This window comes from Lactuca sativa, chromosome 8 (assembly GCF_002870075.4).
Source record: "Lactuca sativa cultivar Salinas chromosome 8, Lsat_Salinas_v11, whole genome shotgun sequence".
Classification (NCBI taxonomy): domain Eukaryota; kingdom Viridiplantae; phylum Streptophyta; class Magnoliopsida; order Asterales; family Asteraceae; genus Lactuca; species Lactuca sativa.
The window spans coordinates 46,221,034-46,245,952 of NC_056630.2; the positions used below are offsets into that span (position 1 = coordinate 46,221,034).

A 24,919-nucleotide genomic window follows, 5' to 3' on the forward strand; every position below is an offset into this window, starting at 1 on the left:
CACCGGTAGGGGGCGGTGTTCACGCGTGAAAACCCCCCTACATGTCACCTCTTACGCGTAAAATAACACCCCATACCCCTTGGCCTAAAAGAGTCTCACATGTAGGCTCTCACATAAGATTTGGCCTATAGTTAGAAGATGGAAGAAAGGTCAATAAACAAGTTAGTTGGCATAATTCTTGATGACAGTAGAGGAGACAACAAGACTTCCAAGATTTCAAAATTTATATATAGTTATTAGTTCAATGACGTACAACTCAGACAGGGCCGGCTCTCAGATTTTAAGGACCCTGTGCTAAGAAGAAAAATAAGGCCCTAAATTAATATATACGGAAAATAAACTTAAAAGTAAATAAATTAACTAAAAAGAAACATATGGAACTTAATAAAAAGTTCAAGGGTTGATTATGTAACTTTTAAAAACTGATTTGTTAAACATATTAGAATGAGGGTTGATTATGAAATATAAAGCAAAAACTAATGGCCAAAAGTGTAACTTGAATTTAAAACTTCAAAATGTGGTAGCCACATTGCTCCACACTAAGGTTATACACACTTTTGTGAAACTTTGAATAAATTCATATATATATATATATATATATATATATATATATATATATATATAGTTATTAAATATATATATTTTAATAACTTTTGTGAAACTTTGAATAAATTCATATATATTTAGTTATTAAATATACCAGTTAGGTTATAAACATTTTTGTGAAACTATGAATAAATTCATATATATTAAGTTATTAAATATATAATTTAATTAAAACTCGGGTCCTGTTTTTTTCGGGGCCCTGTACGGCTGCCCCTCTTGCCCCCCTTAAAATCGGGCTGAACTCAGATGAAAGTATGTTGAAGACTAATCTTTCATAAAAATTGTCATCGCCCCGAAAGTAGCTATTTATTCCAATATTTTTGAAGTGTAAAACGTAAATATTCATTTGAAGTTTTAATATGTACGGATTAATGTCAAAATTTTATTATGTTTTTTGTGATTTATTTGTAATATGCTTACAATAATTTGGTAAAAACAAATTTTATAATTGGTCCCTATGATTTGCAAAATATTGCATTTTGAGGTCTTCTATGAAAAATGTCATGCTGATGGTCCTTATGGTTTCGAAAACTATATGAATGGTCCTTCTGGTGTTAACTTTAACTTTTGAGTAGTTAGTTTTTTTCTAAATGACCAAAATTCTCTTGGACCAATTCTGAAAATTATATATATCTTAATGATCAATTATTAAAATTTAAAAGTTTGTGTGTGTGTGTGTGTGTGTATATATATATATATATATATATATATATATACACACACAAATATGTTTTGTACGAGTTTGAGAAAAATCCATAGCGACAAGTTGTTCACTTTAAGTAACAAGTGTTCTAAAAAAATAAGCGAAAAGTAGACTATAAAGATGAAAAGTTCATTCATGATCTATGTGCATATAACTTTGGTCCTACAAAGGCTTATTAATTGATGGTGACTATAAAGGGAGGATTAGGGATGCAAACAGGGATGGATACTACAATACTCGTCCTCGCACTTGAACACCGATCCCCATACCCGTCTCCCTCGCCCCACCAAATCCCCGACGGGTTTGAGTAGAAAAATCATCGTCGGATACAGGAAACTTGATGGATATTTGTTGGTAAAAAATATTTAAAAAAATATATAATACATAATGATTGTGAATAGTAGTGCGGAAATGGTTGTGAATAGAATGATTAACAAGAAGGAAAACATACAAAACTTCTCTTTGGAATATATTGCTTGTAGCAATGATGAGTTAACTGTGATGTTTTTGGCTTATGAAACAGCAAAAACAAATTATAAAGAATTTGAAGACATGGTTTCATTTGATGCAACATATACAAGAAACATGTAATTTTTATCATATTTTATGTTTTATAATTATACACGTTATATATTTGTGCATAGATGGACATATAATATGTTCATAAATGAACAATACATAAAACGATTATTTAATTTTTAACAAATTTTATATCAGGTACAACATGTTGTTTATACCATTCACAAGAATTGATAATCACAAACGTTATGTTACATCTGGTACGAGCTTACTTGATAACGAGATCGTTGATTCTTATATAGGTTGTTTAGGTGTTTTTTGGATGTGTTTGGTAAAGAACCATATACTATTGTTACCAATCAAGATCCAACCATGAGAAAGACACTTACAACACTTTTTAAGAGTGCACGATATAGACTATGATGTATGTGGCATATTGGCTTGATGACAAAGTACTTGAAAGTAATATATAGTTTTTTAATTTCATTTGTGAATCTAACAAATATATTTATATTTTTATGATTAAAGTCTGAATAATTTTCTTAGTTACATGTTCCTCCATAAGTTTTGGCTACTGATTTCAGGAAGCGGATATTATCATTAATTCGAATAATAAAATAGATATTTGATCAATTTGATGGTATGTTGCGAGAATTGATGAATGTCTTTTGGCATAGTGTTTGTGAATAGTTAATTCATTTTTAAGTAATTATATCATACATTATTGTAATTATAATCATCTGTCAAATATAATGTTCTTGAGTGTTGTATTTAATAAAGAAAAGTTTTGATGACTTCTAACCAATTCCAAATGTTTTCTTTTTAGTTGAAAATAACAAGTTAGACTCATCTGATTCTTTTAACTTAAATTGGTCTAAATTTAAATAGATTAGTCAAATTTCATCTTTAGTTGGGAAGGTATAAAACACTAAAAACAAGATATCCAAATTTAATTAGCAGCCTTGTTTTTGCACCAGATTATAAGAGTAAAAAATTGAACAAGACCCATTTTCAATAGACACAAATGTAGAAGAAGGGAATAGGTTTGATTTAGTTTTTAAACCAGATTATGAATAAAGTTACTAAATACAAGATATAACAATATATTTTAACATATGTGTATCTTATATCACTTGTTTCTGTTACATATTTTAGTTTAAAGTTTTTTCTTGGAAAGACTACTCTTGAAATTTTGCATTTTACATTTAGTTCTCTTCTCATAGGACATTATATTTTGAAAACTTTATTCAATCACACTAACAAAATGTTTAGTTAAATAACATTGCGATAACTTAGTTTTCAAAAGAATGTACTACAAAGAAAGGTAATTACAGTGTTATAAGAGTACACTGTTATTTTTTGTTAATCCAAAAGATGCAAAAATGTTTGGTATTTACAACTGCATTGCTACAATAAGTAAAATAGCAGCACTTCAAGTTTAATGGAAGCAGTGAATAAGTACCTTCCTTAAGAGGTAGACAAACACTTTCATTTCATATATGCATCTTTCCTATTTAAAAGATTAGGAATCAAGGCTTCTTTTCAGTAACACCAAAAAAACAAAAAGTTTTAGAACCAAAACACTACAGTAGCTAGATAACACATCCATCCAACTAAACATGTTATTTATTCTTGCCTTTGCCCTTTTTACCCTTGTTCTTCCCCTTGTTATTTCCCTTCCCTTTCTTGTTTTTTGGATCCTGATTGTTACCACTAGTGCTTTGTTTTTCTACAACCGAATCCACCATTGAATCAACATTGCTATTCTTCGCCTTCTTCTTTCCCTTCCCTTTCTTGGTTTTTGAATCCTGAGTATTACCATCATTGCTTTGTTCTTCTTCCACCATGTCCACCTGTGAATCAGTAGCATCATCCTCCTCCTGATGCACCTCACTTGTGTTGCTGCTTTCTGAAACTACCTTTTGCACAACCTTCGAGTCTTGAGTTTTGTTCAAGAAATCATCTATCAATGGCCTATTACCTTGTAGATGCTCCACAACCAATTGCAAAGTCTTCATTGCCTCATTAGTGAAAACACCATGCTTCTCTTTATGTTCACTGAAAATATATACTCCACAGATCCATTAAATCATTCAGAAAGAATCAAGATGTATGTATATATTGCAAGTCTAACCTTGTATCAAATGCACAAGAAAGCACTTTCAGTTCACCAAGTGCACCAGTTACTTTGCCTATTGTATCTTCTCCAGCATTGGACTTTGCATCTTCAAGAACAGTAGCCAATGTGTGTATATCTTTGTCCAATTCTTTCTGCAAAAAAACAATTAACAAAAAGATTTTCAAGTTTAAACTAATGAAGGTAAAACTAAAAAACCACAATGCATTACCTTTATCACAACAGATGAAAAGTTCAACACCTCTCCCTTCTTCTGCTTCAAAGATTCAGATATTTCTTCAAGATTTTTCCAATTCAAAGATTTCAAATTCAGTTTAGCAGCAGTTGTTAACATGTTGGAAGATTTTTTTTCTTCAAGAATTGTCCCAACACCAACATTCTTTGAAGAAGGTTGACTAATTTGTATACTTTTCCTTGGGAATAATACATTCATTATCTCTTCCTTTGATGTCCTAAGATCCACAAATATAGCAAAAGGAACATGGATTTTTCGGCTTACATCTTCTGCACTAACAACTGCCAATAAAGGATCATTGATGCTTATAAATGCTTCTGCAACAACATCTGGATTCAAGTTCAAGTAACGCCCTTTTCTTCTTCGAAGAATTATAGACACAAACTTCTGTGGAAGCAAATAAGCAATATTGTTTCTTCCCAATAGCAAATTAAGTAGCACCTCAGAGCAATCTGATACTTTCAGACAGATTAAACACAGCATCATGACAAGCTTCAACACCAAAAGTGGATGATAATAAGCAGGATTAACATCACAACTTCGGATCCATGCTCCAGTGTCCACTTTATTGTAAAGAATGTCTTGGATTGTTCCAACAAAAAAGACAACAGTTTGCTGTGGAAACATCTGTTGAGATGCTGAAAGAGTTATACTTTGAGTGGAAGTAGATCCAAGAGTTGGAAGCCATGCAAGAAAAGAAGATCTTGTAGTGAAAAACATTCCTTGAGAAAAAGATGTCATGAAAAGAAGATAATCCAAGAGATACACAAAACTATGAGGTGATATGTATCCATGAGATCTCCAGTTTGCTCTATAAACATCTTCCAAAGCATCCTGAAGTTGTGGAGCAAAATATGCATCATTCAAGATAAAACGTGAATAGCTTCCGGAAACAACCGGATTGTTGGAGAGAAATTCTTGAACAAATGACTTCCATGTGGGATTCCACTGAAGCCCAGTGATGATCTTTTTGTAAAGTGTAACAGGTTTTCGGGAACCAAAACATATCATCATCATAATCCCAATTGTTGAATAAGAGAGCTCACTCTTTCTGTGTAGATTTTGAAGAATGATATCTTCAAGCAAATTGAGGGAAAGATAGGTTTCACGTAGAGAAATCAATTCTCTAGAGATTGATTTTCTCCAGTCTAATGGAAACACAATGTCAAAGTAAGACGTGGAGATTCGAAGAAATTGTTCGAGTGTCTTTGTATGATGATGCGTGAGTTTGAGATACGAAGAGTCTAAAAGAAACTTGGAAACCTTAAAAATGTTAAGAAGACATGAGCTTTGATGAAATGAAGAGCCATTTGTCTTCAACTTATAAAGAGCTTCAAGAGTTTGGAGGACTTTTATGCCCACAGAAAGCAATTCAACTTGCCAATAAGACTGAATAGCAACAACCAACTGTTTGCTACCAATATTTACACGTTTCCCATCTTTAAAAACACCTTTGTTCCCAGAGTTTCTCACCCAACTTGCATCTTTGTTGACTAACAAGTAAAGTGTGTTTCCTTTTACACTCTGTTTTCTAACTCCAAAATAATTCAAAACAAAATCAACATGCTCATTGTTTTCATCAGCTTCTGCATTTTCAAAACTTTCAAGAGTTTCAAAGATATCCATGATATTCTCTTTCCATAGATCCCAACAAAAAACCAAAGTTCTTACAGAGACTTGGTTTTGCAAGATCTTTTCGTCACAATGCTTGTTAATATCAACAGGTAATTCATCCTCCCAATCATACTTTGAAGAATTCAAACAAAGATGGGCTTCCAAGATTTTCCTATTACACAAGATTTCACCTCTCAAACAATTGTTTTGTTGGGAAGATTGTAAGTTTCTCTTTAGCTCTGACAAGTTACTTTGTTGATCAGAGAGTAGTTTAAGCTCCCTACATACAAAACCATAGAAAATGTCTGAATCACTTTTTGCAAGTGACTTTGCTCTCTCACAAAGCTCTTCCTTTTGAGCAAACTTCTTCAATGGCCAACCTGAGCTTCCATTTCCCCATAATGAATTGAAAAACACATACCAGATGATAAGTGATGCTGCATCCTTAAAGCTTCCAGCTTTCCCTAACAAATCAGCTTCTTTTAAAACATCACCCCATGACCTAACAAGTTCTGCAGCTTCAAGAAAACAACCAGATTCTTCTTCCAACAACAAAAGTTCATCAAAGCAGCCTTTCGACTTCAAGAATACACGTTTTGATTCCATAGAACAGAAGCATCTAACAAATTTCATCATGGATTTAGAATCTTTACGCTCATGGTAATCAAGAGCACAACTCTCCAAAAACTCTTGTTCGATCTTTTCAATTTCTTTGCTTCTAACAATCACATGCTCTTTCCAGTATTCTATATACTGCATGCCTTTATCAAAAAGCTCCCCCTTTTTACAAGCAGATAGACAATTAGCAAACTGATCTCCCTTTGAGTAAGCTTCAGCTGCATCACTATAGCACCCTGCTAGTAAGAAACACTCTGCTGCTTCATTAATCTTTCCACACTTCTCCAAATAAATCTTCCCTACACAAACAAAACAGTTGAAATCTTAGAACTTTATAATCAAAACAAGGATTAGACACGTGTTTATGTTTATGATAGAACATGAAGTTACCAGCTCTTTCATACTCCCTCAAATCACAATAACAAGAAGCTGCAGACTCAAGTTTTCCAATAGACTCAAACATTTCTGCTGCTTCTCTAAGATGATCAAAATAAGATCCAGGGTTTGTTCCTTGCATCTGATCAGCCATTGCTCTAAGTCCAGAAGCTTTAGCCAATTTCTCCCAAATTGTATCACCAGCTCTTTCAAAGCACATTGTTGCCATTACAAAGTTGTTCTCGTAGTAAAGCTAAAAAGTATATAAAGATTGTTGAAACGTGTCAAATGAAAGTAAAGGGGCTTAACTTTTAGAGAATCAAAACAACAAAATGAAAGAAAATTACCTTTTTACCCCGCTCCCGCCACTCTTGAGGGCTGCTTGCTACCCTCATAGCCTGTGCTACACTATCATCCAACTTCCTAACTTGAACAAGGCCCTTTCTCTTCCAGTAGTGAAACATTGGCTTTGAGAGCTCTTCTTTGTTCTCACATATCCAAAGCCTTTGTCTTGTTCGAGTTATAGCAACATACAGTTGTTTTAATTCGGAACATAATACATTATGTTTCGACTCCTTGAAGGTTGGAAAAGAGGGAAAAAGTTTCCCGTCAAGCAAATCTTGATCATTCATGTATCCATATATAACTCTCCACCTGTCTTTCAAAGGTGATGTCCCAAAAAAGTTGTAAAGCAATACATCCTACAAGCAAAAGAAGTCAATATTAACTTGGATATTATCAAACTTATTTCAAATAACATAAAACATAAGACACTAACCTGAAACTCAAGACCCTTACATTCTACTATAGTAAGCACAAGAGCTTGTTTTCCAACATATTCACAAATCTCAGTCTTTGCAGAATCATCACGAACCAATATCACTTGTTCAGCTCCAAAACCAATAATTTCTCCACTAGATCCGGTCCCACCAAAGATTGTCACGATGGCATTTTCGTCATTTCCAGATTCAAGCAAAACAGGAGCTTCTCCAGAAATGAGACTAGTCTCAGGCTCCAAAAGGTCAATTGAATGAGCAAAATAATGGTATAGAATTTCAATGACACTTTGAGCTAATTCAAGAACACCTGCATGAGTTCTGAAGTTTTGTTTCAACTGAAACTTCTCTGAAACTTGACCTTTTTCTTGTTTTCCAGAGCTTAAAAACTCGGTGTAGAACAGAGATCTTATATCTTCAAACCTGAAATCGATCCCTCTTGCAATGGTTTGTGCAGTATCACCAGCAAAAATAAATCCTTCTTCAACATTTTGGCAAATGTATTTGAAAAGAGAAATCTGCCTCATGCTAAGATCTTGAACTTCATCAATATATACAAAATCCATTTGATCACCTTCATAACGCCTGCTTTTAAGTCGATGATGAAGGTCATTTACTAAATCTCCCCAATCGAATTCCCCACGTTCAGTTTTCATCTTTTCATAGGCTTGAAAAAGGGTGTAAATATCCTCTCTCTTTTGTTTTGTTAAAGTGGATGCACGTACTTCAGACAATAAAGAATAATCCTCATAGCTCAATTTGCCATTACAGCTAGCTCCTGCATGCAAGCCTCCTTTTATATGAGAGATTATCTCAGTGAACACTCTGGAGGCATCAAGCTTCTTTTTTAGATTCGAATTGAAGTGGGGCCAATAAAGTAGATGAAATTTGTCGAATGTGACATTCCTTGATCTTATGAAAGTTTGCAATGCAATGGATCTTGAACTTATATGGTTTCCATGAGAACCTTCTCTTGCTTCAGGAAATCTTTCAAAGAAAGAATTTCCCAATGTGCTATCCAACATCATTAAAAACTTCTCAAATGTCATAACAAGAGGATAACTTTTTTCAGGGACTTCAACAAATGTTTCTGGAACATTGGAGTCTACTGCCACATCAACATCATCAAGATTAATCTCTCCAGATGAATTCCCATCACTTGAAATACTGTCATCATGAACATCAATACTTAGAAATCAGAAAAACACCATAAAAGTAAAAAAGATCCAAAGTGAAAAAACAAGCATTTACATTTTACACACCTTGTAAGGTGGGAAACATGGTGTTTCACTGCATAACACAATCTCGGACTAACTGTCACAAAAAGCTGTCGCAAAACAATCGGTTTGTTTTCTTTTTCATGATCATCATCACTTTCAACATCTTTAACTCCACTGCTTTCTGCTTCATCAAACCCTTTAGAAGCAAAGCGAAAAGATTGTTCATTTTGGTATAACTTCATTGTCAAAATGGTGGTTTTTCCAGTTCCTGATCTCCCAATTATGAATGAACTTTTTCTAAATAAGATTATGTCCATCTGTTCATCAGTTACTTGCATTGGTAGATCAATATCTTTCCCAGAAAGCAAATGATTCACCACTCCAGATGATAAGGAGTAGAACTTCATAAGCAACAAACTTTCACTCACTTTAGAGTTCTCAACATAGCTTCTTCCATCACCATTTGTACTCAAATCACTTTCATCTTCACAGCTATTTAGATTACGAAATCTGATAATCTCAGGGGTAGCTGCCCATATTCTGGGAACTTCCAAATCCCTGAAAAACCAAAAATACAACATCACAATATGAAGAAAAATATAATCAAGAATGTGAAATCATTGTTTCATTAAAGTTTGTATAAATAGACAATAAATGAGCATACCCCTCCAAAGATTTTGCTGTGCAATGACTAATATACTCATCAGTGTATGCAGCAAATATGTTCTCAAGACGTTTTGTGAGTTTTGAAATCTCATCAAAAGGTAAAAGATCCCAAATCTTTAATACTTGTATGTACTTGACTTCCTTTATAATGTCAACAGTGCATATAACATACAACCCTTCAACCTTAAACTGTTTCATAATCTGAGATGATCTTTCACAACACAAGTCTACACTTCTGTTCTTAGGCCTCCATCCTCCAGAAAGTTTCAATAAGAGATTTAAAACCACCTTCTTTAATCGAGCATGTTTCAGCTTTGCAAATGATCTTCTGAAGCCATCGCTGAATAGAACCTAATGGAAACATGTGAAGCTAACATTACAACAAATTTTGTTAAAAAGTAACCATTTTTATAATCTATAAATACCTTCCATTTTGCGTGTCTAAAAAGTACACTTTTCCCATTAACAAGATCATCAAGTTGCTCAAGCTCCTTCTTTGCAGATATTATTGTCATTCTCAACAACTCATCAGCATCAGCATCAAACAAACACTCACGATTCCTTGCATCTTTGACTATATCTTCCCATACAGATTCACTGTTGACTAGTGTTCTCTCATTGCCCAATATCCAAAGACAATGTCTAGAAAGAAACAGAAGAAAAGACATAATTTTGGGAGATAAAAAAAATGGTATCTTTAATGATCAATTGTTAAGAATGTCACCTTGCTCTTGTAAGGGCAACATTAGTCCTTTGAGGACTATCTATGAAGCCAACAGAGCCACGTGTATTAGATCTTACTGTAGATAAAATAATTATATCTTCTTCTCCACCTTGAAATCCATCAATGGATTTCACCTTCACTGAAAATCCATCAACTTTCTCATACTTATGAGCAAGTTTTTCTTGGATTGAAACAACTTGTGCAGCATATGGAGATACCACACCAATACTTAGCTTCTTCTTGGACTCATAACATGCTATAAATGTTAACAAAGATGTTACTAAATACTAATATAAACTTTGTATAAAACAGTTGGAAGTGATAAAATATAACAAACCTTTGTATAGACTTTGTACAATCTTAATCACCACAGCTACTTCAACCAAATTTCTTCGACTCCTTCCATCATCATCTGTTTCTTCTCTTCCACCAACAACATTTATAAATGAATATGGACCAAACATTGGTCCTGAAAGATATTTCTTTTCATAACTTTTACATGTCACATTTTCAGCATCAAGAATTTGATTCTGATAGAATGTCAAGTTTGGAAAGAGACTAATGGAAGGATGCATTCGGTATTGAACATTAAGTAGATGCTTTGAATGTCTCAAAGAACTCAATCTGTCAAATAAACTCCTTCCAAAACCAGATTCAGCAGAAACCTGTCCACAAACATTCATTACATAAAACTAAAACTAAAACAATAGATAACAAAACTCAGAAAAAATAGAAGAACAAAATAGACTTACATTACTTGTAACCATTGCAGGTAATTGGCATTCATCTCCAATAAGAACAGCATGCTTAATTCCATGAAGTTGAAGAGGAATAGTGGATTCAGCCTCTTTCAACTGAGCAGCTTCATCAATGACTAAAAAGTTCAAAGGCTTCATTTCAACAGTATGCAATTTGTAAGAACTTGAAGTTGTGCAGAATATAAGTGAAGCCCCTTGAAAGCAGAAATCCATCATTGCATATTTGTTCAGAATGTTAGGAAGTCGGAGTTTTTCAAGAGATCTTTGTAGAGTTTTCATAATGGAAATAGACATAGATCTGATAGATTGGATATCAATATCCCATAACTTTTCAAAATCATCTTCCATTGGTTTAGAACTGAAAAGGTTCTCAAGTTCATCTGAATCCAGATTATCTTGAAACAACAATGATTCCAATGAACATAGAATGTTCAAAAGAAAAACCATGTTTTGGAAAGTTTCTTCTGTCAAAAAACTTCTTGATATATGAGTACAAAATGTAATGATGCAAGTTCTGAGTGGAAATACAGAAGAACTGAATCGATCTTGCAAAAACTCAACAAATGATTTGACTTCAACATTGCTGATTTCACTTCCATTTTCATTTTCATTTTCCTTTCTAAGTTGTTCTTCTTTAAACTTTTCATTATCTACATAAACACAATACTGAGAAACACAATCTTCAAGCAAATCAATCATGGTTCTTAAGCAATGCTTCCAACCAGTCAAAGATCCAAGACACTCTGTAAGCCTCTTAATCCGATTCTCAAGATAGATTTCTTCAATCTCATTCCCAACTTTCAACCTCTCCTTGTTCCCAAACAACAGCAAATCTCCAATAGAATAAAAACAATCACCATTTGCAATTCTAGTTTTAAACGATTCCTTCACCAAACTTAACACACGTGAAGCCACTTGAACAACAGCCACATTAGTTGGAGCACATGTAAGTGTCCTACACTTCATTTGCAAAAAGATAGAGAGCATCACACTTACTGTCATTGTCTTCCCTGTTCCAGGTGGGCCCCATATTTGTTCCACAGATGAATTATGAGAACATCCAATTTTACCAATTGAAGCCATAATTGCCTCTTGTTGAGATTCATTCAGCTTTGACACAAGACTTAAATCCAAAGTTTCAAAAAGAATTAAACCAGAAGAACAACTATCACAGTTCTCCTTCACCTGTAAAAAAAACACATTCCCACATTAATAAAGATCTTAATTCTTACTTTCTTACCATATAATCAGAGTAAAAGAGCATTATAATTCTTACCATATTATCCGAGTAAAGAATCTCTTTAATGATATTCGAATTCCGATTCATGTGCAATGAATTCCAGATTCTTTTGTTGGTGGTTATGTTCATCAAGAAAACAACATACAAACCATCTTGGCATTCAATTTGATGTAATGTTTTAACTTTAAAACGTACAGAAGTGTTACTATCTTCATCATCTTCTATGGTTTTAACCAATGCAAAAGCCCATGTTCTTCCAGTTTGATGCAAATCAGAGCCAAATTCGGGTTTCCATTCAGCTAAAATGAGTAGATCACCAGGTAATGTCCTATAAGGCTCTTTTCCACGTTCACTGAATCTGTTTTTCCAAGTATCAACAGTTACATCATACACCACTTCTTTTTTACCTTTGTGTTTCACCTCACTGAAAGAAAAAACTTCAGCAAATGGAGCTCTATACATGATCTCCATTGAAGAAGCCAAATCAGCACGTGTTTCCTCTAGCAAAGGATAAATAAATGAACCAAAATATTGTTCCTTTGAGCTAAAAGTAAGTGGTATTTTCTCCACCTACAAATGATACATCAAGTCAACATACGGATTAATGTAACAGGTATATATGATACAATAAAACGTATCATAGAGGTTTATGTTTTCTACTTTTCAGAAAAAAAAAAAAAAAAAAAAAAAAAAAAAAAAAAAAAAAAAAAACATTAATGTCACCGATCAAGAAAAGTATGTTAAACAAGATATATATAAAAATGGAAAGTTTGAAAGCTTCGTTTTATCCTTATCGGCTTATCTTTTATTAATTGAAATCAATCAATAAATTCCCCAAAGCCATTTTTGTTGTTCTGTTTTTACAAAGTATAAACGCAACAGTAAAAATAAATGTAAAAAACAGTCCAAACTCCAAACTAAAACACATAATGTTAACTTCAAAAGGGTTGTTTTTTTACTGCAAAAAAGTTCTATATGTGATCTTCACAGTTTTCGGAGATGATAATGTATCATCATTAAAAAACAAGGGTTTATAGAGGAAGAAGAACCCAAAACAAGAACAAAGAACCAAGTGTGAGAAAACTACATGCACTGTGTGTGAAACTGAAACGCTCGATGCGAACAAAATGTGTGTTCGCATACAAGAAACAAGTAAATGAAAAGTCCGAATATGAAACAAAGTGCAAAAATGAAGAGAAAAAAATAGTAATATAGGAAAGAAGAACACAAACCTGGTATTTGTAGAGATCCTCGTTGAGAATATCATCAAGAGACCATGAAAAGATCGTCTGTGTAAAGTCATCCCGACGCTGATCATCTTCTTTTTCCTTCCCCAAATAACTTCCTTCCATCATCACCTGTATCAAACGCATGCAAATCAGAACTTGAACAAAATGAAAATGGGTATTCTTGTTCTTTTTAAGTTTTTTCGAAAATGAAGAGGTTTCTTACTGCCAAAGGAAGTGATCGTGGAAACAGTAGCAGTGACTCAGTGTCGACAATTATCAGAGAGTGAAAAATCCTTTTCCTATTACTTTATCTGTACCAAAAAGGGGCTAAATCAAGGAGAATATTTAAAAGAACAGAGGATGATTGTTCGAAAAGAAGCAAGAAAACTGCCCCTTCGGTTTTAAGAAACCAAGTCAAGTTCAAGTCTCCTCGTCTTCTCCCACTACCCTTTTCCCCCTATTCTTTTTCTTTCTTTCTCGTTTTGCTTTTTCTGTCATCCATTCATGCGATGCCATTTGTTGCCTTTTCATTTGCAACGTTTTAAAGCGGCAAAACAGACACTAGTCCCCGTTTATTTCACTAGCAATTTTATATTTCTCTTGGTCTATGTTTATCACTAAAATTCAAACATTTATAGAAGTTGACATCATCATCATTTTTTTTTTGTCAAATATCAAGTAGAAGAAAATTTTGGGGAGAGAAAACATAACTCTATTACTTGTATTTGTACATTATATTATGAATCGATGAAATTGTGTGATTACATGAAAATATCATGTATTTGTATTAGAACGAGATGGGTATTTATTTAGATGATGATAGTTATCATTTTCATAATTATAGCACTTTGTGTTATAAATATTCATATTATAGATCAATGAAATCATGAGATTGATTTCATCCTTTGTGGTATGAAAGCTAAAAATGTAACTCCTAATTTCTATTACTATTGTTGCCCCTGCAGTCACAACTACCATAGCGGAAATGATATAAGCCCTCTAAACAAACAACCATTTATCCCTCTACACAGTCACAACCATCCAAAACAAAATAAGAGTGCTTGATGGCACAGAAGTTACTTAATCGTCTTGATTCAAACTCTTCAAACTTCATGCAAAGGGATACAAAGTTTTGCACCATATCAATGAGCTGCCCCTTCAAGCATAGGGGTACTCATTTTGCAAATAGCATATGGTTGGAATATCCATACCTAACACGTATTGGTAGTTGGCCTATACAGTATCCATTGACACGTATAAAATTATTAGTAGTTGTCATCATACTCTGTTGATGACGCATAGTAACTACAACATCTACACAACAACAATGATGCACAAAAATCGCAACATATAAATAGCAACGATGACATACAATAGCTACAACATTTGCACAATAGCGGCCACGACCTCTCAGTATAGTCTCTCATACCTTTAAGTATGTGATAATAAATGTCTATCTAGTATTAAGCATATGAATAACAACAAGTAATAGCAACATCATTACAATGACAACAACAACAAACCTAACATGACGCATAAAAATCACAACATATAAACAGCAATGATGATGCACAATAACTACAACATTTGCACAATAGTGGTCACGACCTCTCGGTATAGTCTCTCATACCTTTAAGTATGTGATAATAAATGTCTAGCTAGTATTAACCATATGAATAACATCAAGTAATGGCAACATTATTACAATAACATAAAGTAACATCAATAATAGTACATATTATATATATATATATATATATATATATTGAAACATCCCAAAAATCATACAAATTTAATTTTTTTCAAAAACAACCCATTAACCATAAAGTGTTTTACAGAAAACCATTGTTTCAAAAGTATAAATTACAATCAGAGTATCCCAAAATCAAATATCATAATAACAGAAAGATGTGCACGATCACACTTTCATTTTCCTACGATCATCTGAAGTACCTAAAAACAATAAATTGAAACTATAAGCCAACGCTTAGTGAGTTTCTCCAAAGTACCAACACACAAACATATAACAACATGCACACCGGATCCACAACTAACACACTGGATTACCCTCTAACCCACAACATGAGTTTGGCTTGCCCTTTAAGCCCACAGCTCAAGTATGGCTTGCTCCCGAGCCCACAACATAAGTTTGGTTTGCCCTCCAGGCCCACAACTTATGTTTGGCTTGCTCACGGGTTTGTTGGCTTCCGCACAAAGCAGTATTTCCTTAACCCAACCATACCATGTTGACATATATATAACAGATAAACATATAACCGGTAAACAGACAAACATGCAACTCTACAGAACATTACCGCATAGCATATCCTATATGTTGGATTTTGAGCATTCTAACACTCCTAAGTGTACATGCAACCCTAAATACCTTGGATCTATGTTTTCTCTATTATACATGCAAATATGAATATCCAAGGTATTATCCTAACTAGCATACCAAAACATTGATACTAGGGTAACAAAACAGATATAATACATACCTTGTTGTTTGTGACATCCCCAAAATCTCGACCAGAAAAGACCGATTTTCATTTATGCTTTTAAATATTTTCAGAGTAAATCCTTTTGATTTGAAAGAGTTGCGGAATTTGTTCCCAAAAACAAAACATGATAAAACAATGTTTACCAAAGCATTTCATAAAAGAAATGTATTTTCATTATAATCAAAACTCGGGGTGTCATGTTCCGATACAGACCAATAAGCATAAACGAATACATTACAAGTCATTTAACAAATATAAACACATTCAGACTTGTAAACAAAACAACTTGATGGTTCATCCATCTCATGCCCTTCCGCCACTTCCTGTAATATAATTTAAAACTGAGTGGGTCAGGCTTGGGAGCCTGGTGAGCATATAGGGTTTTCAACCCACAATAAATATCATATTTAATTTTCACCAACCAACAATAACCCAATTACCCATTCCCGTTATTCTCACTTTAATGTCCCTAATACAACTAATCATAAGGGACCTAGTCTAAGAATATTTCATCGGGGCGACAACACATGCTTCGGGGGTACCTCAGCAATATAAGTCAAATAAGGCAACCATGAGGGAGATGGAGTGCAGTGAATGAACACCCAAGTTCATTAACACCTACAGGTGGCGAACCTGCTAATGTTTCCACAAGACTATCTAGAAAAGTATGTGGTCGTCATCTAAACTCCGCTAGATGACTAGATCAAACAACAACGAGGCCTCTCATCTGTTTATTACACACCAACTATCTACCCATGTTCTACCCAACATATTAGTAGATAAAATTATACAATTTGTATACATAGTTTAAAAAACCTGTATAGCATGCTTTAATCGACACATATTTCACATAACAGATGAGGCACATACACATAACACATATCTCATAGAGAATAAATCATATATATGAGTTTGAAGAAAGTGAATACACATTCACACACATAACCACAAAATTATACACATAATACGTATTCCGTATAAAATACTTCATAATTATCCGATAGAAGAAAGTAACTACACACTCACTTGATCAGAAGATGATCGGACAGCACTACGACTTGCAGAAGTAGTAATCCTCAGCAGATCTGGAAGATCTCCTCAAAAATCGAACTTCTCGCGGGCAGAGCTTCAACTCGGAAACCGCACTTCTCGGGATCTTCGGGATCTCGGGACTTGCCTCGGGGCTTCGGGATATTTCTGGCACGCAAAAAGATGCAAAACGGGAGAGAGAAGAGAGAAAATGAGCAAAAGACTCGGCTGCCTTCGGATCCTATTTATAGGAGGCTGGAGCCTCGGAGTACGCGGGGCGTACTGCAGTACGCAGCGCGTACTGCTTCCGAAATCGTCACTGCATGCGTCATCCGAAGTGTGGACACTCTTCGGAGTACACGGGGCGTAAGTCGGATCGGACCGCTGACTCGGCTTCGGATAATGCCAGATTTTTGATTTAAAAATAAATACAAATTATTTATCAAACTTCGGAAATTCATATCTTCTTCATACGAACTCCGTTTTCGACGTTCTTTATATCCACGGAAAGGTGAGACTACGCTCTACAACTTTCGTTTAGACTTCGTCGGCTAATTTTGACTTTATTTTTATTATTTATTTTTAATAGGCCGCGACAGACAAACTTCGTTATAAATTCATAACTTCTTCGTTTGACGTCCGTTCTCGCCTAACTTTTTATCGCTTCGATACTAACAATGAGATCTTCGATTCTCATTTAGATTGCTTCGGCTAAAAACCCCTCGATCTCAAATCGAGTAAAACAGGCTGCATACTGCTAAGTCGAAACTTCGATAAATCATAACTTCCTCATACGAAGTCAGATTTGGGCGTTCTATATATATTCGGAAACCTCGTTTCAACTACTACAACATAAATCAAAGATATTAAGTTTATTTTACACTTAAATTTTGACGCTTATTTTTATTCTTAATTAATCAAACCACATAATTAAGCAATTAAGCACAAAACACATAATACTCAAATAATACAATCTTATTATATCAAAACGGGTTACAAAGGTTAACCTAGACTATTACATTGCTAAAAATGGCAAGCCCGGAAACACAGGCATTACAATTCTCTCCACCTTAGAATGATTCCATCCCCGGAATCACACATCAACAAACAAATGCGGATAGCGACTCAACATGTCATTCTCCGGCTCCCAGGTGAGATTCGGCCCATTCGTGTGTTTCCATCGGACAAGCACTAACCCAACCATTTTGCGTCGCAACTTCTTAGTCTTTCGTTCAACAATTGCCTCTGGTTCTTCAATCAACCTTTTGTTCTCATCAATTCTCAATTCGTAAATTGGAATTATATCGGGAACTTCTCCCGTGAACTTCCTCAAATAACACACATGAAAAGTGTTGTGAATTCCATTCAGTTCTTCGGGTAATTCGAGCTTGTAAGCTTGGTTCCCTATCTTCTGAAGAACTTTAAACGGTCCAATAAACCTTGGACTCAACTTTCCCCTTTTACCAAATCTTATAAGTCCATTCCACGGCAAGACTTTAAGCAAAACCGAATCTCCAACCTCAAAAGTCATCGGTCTTCGCTTCTTGTCAGCATAGCTCTTTTGACGATCTTGAGTTGCTAACATTCTTTCCCTAATTATTTTCAACTTTTCAGCAGTTTGATGAACCATCTCTGGTCCCATAAACTGCTTTTCCCCAGCCTCAAGCCAACAAGACGGCGTACGACACTTCTGTCCATACAAAGCTTGATAAGGTGTCATCTTAATGCTCGAGTGGAAACTATTATTATAGGAAAATTCTACTAAAGGTAAATGTTCATCCCAATTACCTAGGAATTTCAAGGTACATGCTCTCAGCATATCTTCAAGTGTTTGTATTGTTCTTTCACTCTGACCATCAGTCTGTGGATGGTAAGTTGTGCTTAAACATAACTTGGTACCCATTTCCTCTTGTAGACATTTCCAAAACCTTGAGGTGAAACGGCTATCACGATCCGATACAATCGTTAACGGAACACCGTGAAGCCTCACAATTTCCTTTACATAATAATTCGCAAGCTTTTCCATAGACCATTTCTCCCTGGCCGCTATGAAATGCGCACTTTTAGTGAATCGATCAACGACCACCCAAATCATGTCGTGACCATTCTTTGTTCTGGGCAGTTTAGTGACAAAATCCATAGCAATGTCTTCCCACTTACCCATAGGCACAGGCAATGGTTCTAAACCCCCGTAAGGTTTCTGATGTTGTGTCTTGACTCTCGCACAAGTCACACACTCGGCCACATACTTTGCAACATCAAGCTTCATCGTCGGCCACCAGTGGTAGGGTTTCAGGTCCCTATACATTTTAGTGCTACCCGGATGAATTGAGTACATGGTTTTGTGAGCTTCTTCCATCAGAAGATCCCTAATTCCTCCTTACTTAGGTACCCAAATACGATCTTGGAATACCTTCAGTCCATGACCGTTAGTACCAAACACCAACGTTTTACCCAAACGTTCCTCCTTTCGGTCATTTTTCTCAGAAGCTTCCTCTTGAGCTTTCTTTATACTTTCCACAATGGTCGAGACAACTTTAATTCTCAACGCTCTTGGCCTCCTCCTTTCAAGATTGACTTTCCGACTGAGAGCATCAGCAACAACATTAGCTTTACCGGGGTGGTAAAGTATCTCGCAGTCGTAGTCTTTAAGTAATTCTAGCCAGCGTTGTTGCCTCATATTCAATTCCTTCTGATTAAAGAGATATTGGAGACTCTTATGATCATTGAAAAGTTTGCACTTCGTGCCATAGAGGTAATGCCTCCATATTTTCAGAGCGAAAACTACCGCTGCCAACTCCAAATCATGAGTCGGGTAATTCTTTTCATTCTCTTTCAGTTGTCGAGACGCATATGCTATCACCTTTTCTCTTTGGGTCAAAACACAACCCAATCCAACACCAGACGCATCGCTATAAACAGCGAAGTCTTCAACTCCATCGGGTAGCGAGTATCGGTGCCTCGCATAGCTTCTTCTTTAGATTCTCGAATGCTTCTTTATGCTTATCACTCCAAGCATACGTAGCTCCTTTGTGGGTCAAAGCTGTTAATGGAGTAGCAATCGAAGAAAAGCCTTGGATAAACCTGCGGTAATATCCGGCTAATCCTAAAAAGCTTCGAATCTCCGTGGGACTTTTCGGTTGTTCCCACTTCGTCACAGCTTCGATCTTCGCTGGATCAACCATTATCCCTTCTTGGTTGACCACGTGACCCAAGAATTGGACTTCACGAATCCAAAAATCACATTTGGAGAACTTTGCATAAAGCTTCTCCTTCTTCAAAACTTCTAACACTTCTCGCAAGTGTCTGCCATGCTCCTCCTGGATTTTCGAGTAAATCAGAATGTCGTCTATGAACACTATCACGGATTTATCAAGGAAATGATTACAAACCCTATTCATCAAATCTATGAACGCTGCCAGAGCATTGGTTAGTCCAAACGACATAACCAAGAACTCGTAGTGTCCATATCTAGTTCTGAATGCAGTCTTCTCGATATCTTGCTCTCTTACTTTTAGCTGATGATATCCTGACCTAAGATCGATCTTCGAGAAATAGCTTGAACCTTGCAATTGATCAAACAGGTCATCAATCCTTGGCAACAGATATCTATTCTTTATTGTTTCCTTGTTCAGCTCTCTGTAATCAATGCACATTCTCATACTTCCATCTTTCTTCTTCACAAATAACACCGGAGCTCCCCAGGGCGATGAACTAGGTTTAATGAAACCTTTGTCCAATTACTCCTGAAGTTGCATCATCAGCTCCTTCATCTCCGTCGGTGCTAATCGATAAGGTGCTTTTGCTATTGGCGTGGTTCCTGGTAACAAGTCTATTATGAACTCCACTTGTCTATCAGGTGGCAATCCAGGAAGATCCTCGGGGAATACTTCCGGATAATCACACACCACTGGAATGCTCTGCATCATCTTCTTTTCTTTCTTAGCATCAATCACAAATGCTAAATATGATGTACATCCCTTGGTCAAACACTTTCTGGCTTTCATTAGAGAAATCATTCCAGAATTCACTCGCTGTTTGTCCCCATACACCATAAACGAATCTTTTCCAGGCGGGTTTACTTTAACTATCTTTTTCTTGCATAAAATTTCGGCATCATTGGCGCTAAGCCAATCCATTCCCAAGACGATGTCGAAACCATTAAGTTCGATAGGCAATAACGCCTCGTGAAACTTATTCCCATTAAGGTCGATTAAGATGTCTTTCATACGATGGCTAACAGGTACAAACTTGCCACTAGCTACTTCGACTAATAAAGCAGTATCTAGTCTATCAACAGGCAAAGCTAGCTTTCTACCAAACTCATGCGAAATAAAGGAGTAGTTGGCTCCAGAATCAAACAATATATGAGCAGGTAATTCGTTTATGAGAAAGGTACCTGAAGCGACATCAGCTTCATCTTTCGCAGCCTCAAGTGTCATCTGGAAGGCTCTCGCCTTCGGCTTTGGTGGAATGTTGGGCTTTGCTGCCTCCTTCTTCTTCGGACAGTCTTTCAAAATGTGCCCCTCTTCATTACACCCAAAACACATCCTTTTGTTGTTCGGACATTCATTGGCAAAATGTCCGACCTTTCCACACTTGTAGCAGGTTACATCCTCGCTACATTTCCCAAAGTGCTTTTTCTTACACTTATCACACCACTTTGCTTCGCCTCCTTTTCCCCCAAACTTTTTCGAATCAGATTTCGAAAATTTTTCTTTCTTGTCGGGACCAGATGTTTCCTCAAACTTTCTTTTCTCACCAACCTCAACCTTGACGGTGGTTCTCCCCTTGATCATGTTCTCAACAGACTTGGCAGCCCAGATAGCTGCCTCTAGAGTAAGTGCCTGACGTACTGGCACCTCGTACTCCCATGGGAGTCCCTTCGCATACCGATCCACCTTAGTCAGCTCATCTAGAACGATACGCAAGGCAAACTCCATCTTATCGGTGAAGTTATTGGTGTATTCATCAACTGACATGCTACCCTTCGTCAATGTCAAAAACTTATTCTCCAACTCCAACAGATTTTGAGCCGAGCAGAACTTGCGCTTGAACTGCACCAAGAACTCTGCCCATGACAATTGCAGTGGCTCATTAGGGCTCAAAGTCTTCCCTAGAGTGTTCCACCAATGAACGGCTCCACCTTGGAATTGACGCACGGCATAGATAGTCTGCAATTTACCTCTGCAGCCACAAGTCATGAAGGCTAGCTCCATTTCAGAGATCCAATCCATAACCCCAATCGGATCCTCCTTTCCATTAAAGGTCGATGGTTTGCAAGTCAAAAAGTCCTTGTACTTGCATCCCATTCTATCATTCCTTCCTTCACGGTTATCTTGCCTAACTATCGGTGGGTTGGCTGGACCAACAGACCCACTGAAGTTTCCACCTTCCGAGTGCCCTTCATTTAATTCAGGCTCTTCCACACGAATCGACAGTTCTTCACGATTTTGTTGAAGCAACAGTCTAGTTTCATCCATCTGATGATCCAACATCGTCTGAATCATCAATTGCACACCAGCCATGGTTATTGGCTCAGGTGCTGCTGCTACGACAGGTATTGGCTCAATCACTGGTGGTTGATTCCTGTTTTCGTCAGCATTTCCAACTCCACTTCTTGTTCTCACCATTTTGATCTACACACCGAATAAGGTGAAATTAGATCCTCAATCATGATAGATAATCAAATCATCCTTATCACTCCGAAACGTTTACATGCTAGTTCTAATATCGTAGACGTACGCTTAGAATCCTACACACATAAGGTTTCTAGATCCGGTCGGCAACAGACCATAGATCCGAACAAATAATATCATATATGGCAACATATAACATTTAGCACATAAAGCATTTTAGGCAACTTTCCTAAAATAAACTAGTGCTTGTGTCTAAAACACAACAGACACACATCTCAAAATTCCACTTAGCATTCTAAGTTTAAGTCTAGAAATCCTACAAATTCCTAGTTCGCTTAAACTAATCCTCTGATACCAACTGTGACATCCCCAAAATCTCGACCAGAAAAGACCGATTTTCATTTATGCTTTTAAATATTTTCAGAGTAAATCCTTTTGATTTGAAAGAGTTGCGGAATTTGTTCCCAAAAACAAAACATGATAAAACAATGTTTACCAAAGCATTTCATAAAAGAAATGTATTTTCATTATAATCAAAACTCGGGGTGTCATGTTCCGATACAGACCAATAAGCATAAACGAATACAATACAAGTCATTTAACAAATATAAACACATGCAGACTTGTAAACAAAACAACTTGATGGTTCATCCATCTCATGCCCTTCCGCCACTTCCTGTAATACAATTTAAAACTGAGTGGGTCAGGCTTGGGAGCCTGGTGAGCATATAGGGTTTTCAACCCACAATAAATATCATATTTAATTTTCACCAACCAACAATAACCCAATTACCCATTCCCGTTATTCTCACTTTAATGTCCCTAATACAACTAATCATAAGGGACCTAGTCTAAGAATATTTCATCGGGGCGACAACACATGCTTCGGGGGTACCTCAGCAATATAAGTCAAATAAGGCAACCATGAGGGGGATGGAGTGCAGCGAATGAACACCCAAGTTCATTAACACCTACAGGTGGCAAACCTGCTAATGTTTCCACAAGACTATCTAGAAAAGTATGTGGTCGTCATCTAAACTCCGCTAGATGACTAGATCAAACAACAACGAGGCCTCTCATCTGTTTATTACACACCAACTATCTACCCATGTTCTACCCAACATATTAGTAGATAAAATTATACAATTTGTATACATAGTTTAAAAAACCTGTATAGCATGCTTTAATCAACACATATTTCACATAACAGATGAGGCACACACACACATAACACATATCTCATAGAGAATAAATCATATCTATGAGTTTGAAGAAAGTGAATACACATTCACACACATAACCACAAAATTATACACATAATACATATTTCGTATAAAATACTTCATAATTATGCGATAGAAGAAAGTAACTACACACTCACTTGATCAGAAGATGATCAGACAACACTACGACTTGCAGAAGTAGTAATCCTCAGCAGATCTGGAAGATCTCCTCAAAAATCGAACTTCTCGCGGGCAGAGCTTTGACTCGGAAACTGCACTTCTCGGGATCTTCGGGATCTCGGGACTTGCCTCGGGGCTTCGGGATATTTCTGGCACGCAAAAAGATGCAAAACGGGAGAGAGAAGAGAGAAAATGAGCAAAAGACTCGGCTGCCTTCGGATCCTATTTATAGGAGGCTGGAGCCTCGGAGTACGCGGGGCGTACTGCAGTACGCAGCGCGTACTGCTTCCGAAATCGTCACTGCATGCGTCATCCGAAGTGTCGACACTCTTCGGAGTACGCGGGGCGTACTCGCTTACGCGGGGCGTAAGTCGGATCGGACCGTTGACTCGGCTTCGGATAATGCCGGATTTTTGATTTAAAAATAAATACAAATTATTTATCAAACTTCGGAAATTCATATCTTCTTCATACGAACTCCGTTTTCGACGTTCTTTATATCCATGGAAAGGTGAGACTACGCTCTACAACTTTCGTTTAGACTTCGTCGGCTAATTTTGACTTTATTTTTATTATTTATTTTCAATAGGCCGCGACAGACAAACTTCGTTATAAATTCATAACTTCTTCGTTTGACGTCCGTTCTCGCCTAACTTTTTATCGCTTCGATACTAACAATGAGATCTTCGATTCTCATTTAGATTGCTTCGGCTAAAAACCCCTCGATCTCAAATCGAGTAAAACAGGCTGCATACTGCTAAGTCGAAACTTCGATAAATCATAACTTCCTCATACGAAGTCAGATTTGGGCGTTCTATATATATTCGGAAACCTCGTTTCAACTACTACAACATAAATCAAAGATATTAAGTTTATTTTACACTTAAATTTTGACGCTTATTTTTATTCTTAATTAATCAAACCACA

The 24,919-nt window shown here is 36.0% G+C and overlaps 1 protein-coding gene across 1 annotated transcript; it reads right to left on the reverse strand.

The window, feature by feature from the left end:
* Positions 1 to 3,291: 3,291 nt before the first annotated feature.
* Positions 3,292 to 13,897, reverse strand: LOC111918137 (uncharacterized). Its single transcript, XM_023913803.3, has 15 exons — positions 13,644 to 13,897; positions 13,424 to 13,549; positions 12,228 to 12,761; positions 10,946 to 12,136; positions 10,531 to 10,858; positions 10,194 to 10,449; positions 9,895 to 10,111; positions 9,468 to 9,820; positions 8,846 to 9,361; positions 7,586 to 8,750; positions 7,155 to 7,508; positions 6,823 to 7,060; positions 4,177 to 6,731; positions 3,963 to 4,099; positions 3,292 to 3,886 (listed from the first exon to the last, which is right to left on the reverse strand). Exons 2-15 carry the CDS (start codon positions 13,544 to 13,546, stop codon positions 3,451 to 3,453), a joined length of 8,403 nt encoding a protein of 2,800 aa, XP_023769571.1. The 5' UTR covers positions 13,547 to 13,549; positions 13,644 to 13,897; the 3' UTR covers positions 3,292 to 3,450.
* Between the last annotated feature and the right edge of the window lie 11,022 nt (positions 13,898 to 24,919).

Excerpts from the sequence above, each read along its gene's own strand:
- LOC111918137 (XM_023913803.3), bottom strand. The coding sequence starts at position 13,546 with ATGATGGAAGGAAGTTATTTGGGGAAGGAAAAAGAAGATGATCAGCGT. Across the intron at positions 7,061-7,154 it reads GGCGGGAGCGGGGTAAAAAG|CTTTACTACGAGAACAACTT; the intron begins GTAATTTTCTTT and ends TATACTTTTTAG. Across the intron at positions 6,732-6,822 it reads GAGGGAGTATGAAAGAGCTG|GGAAGATTTATTTGGAGAAG; the intron begins GTAACTTCATGT and ends TTGTTTGTGTAG.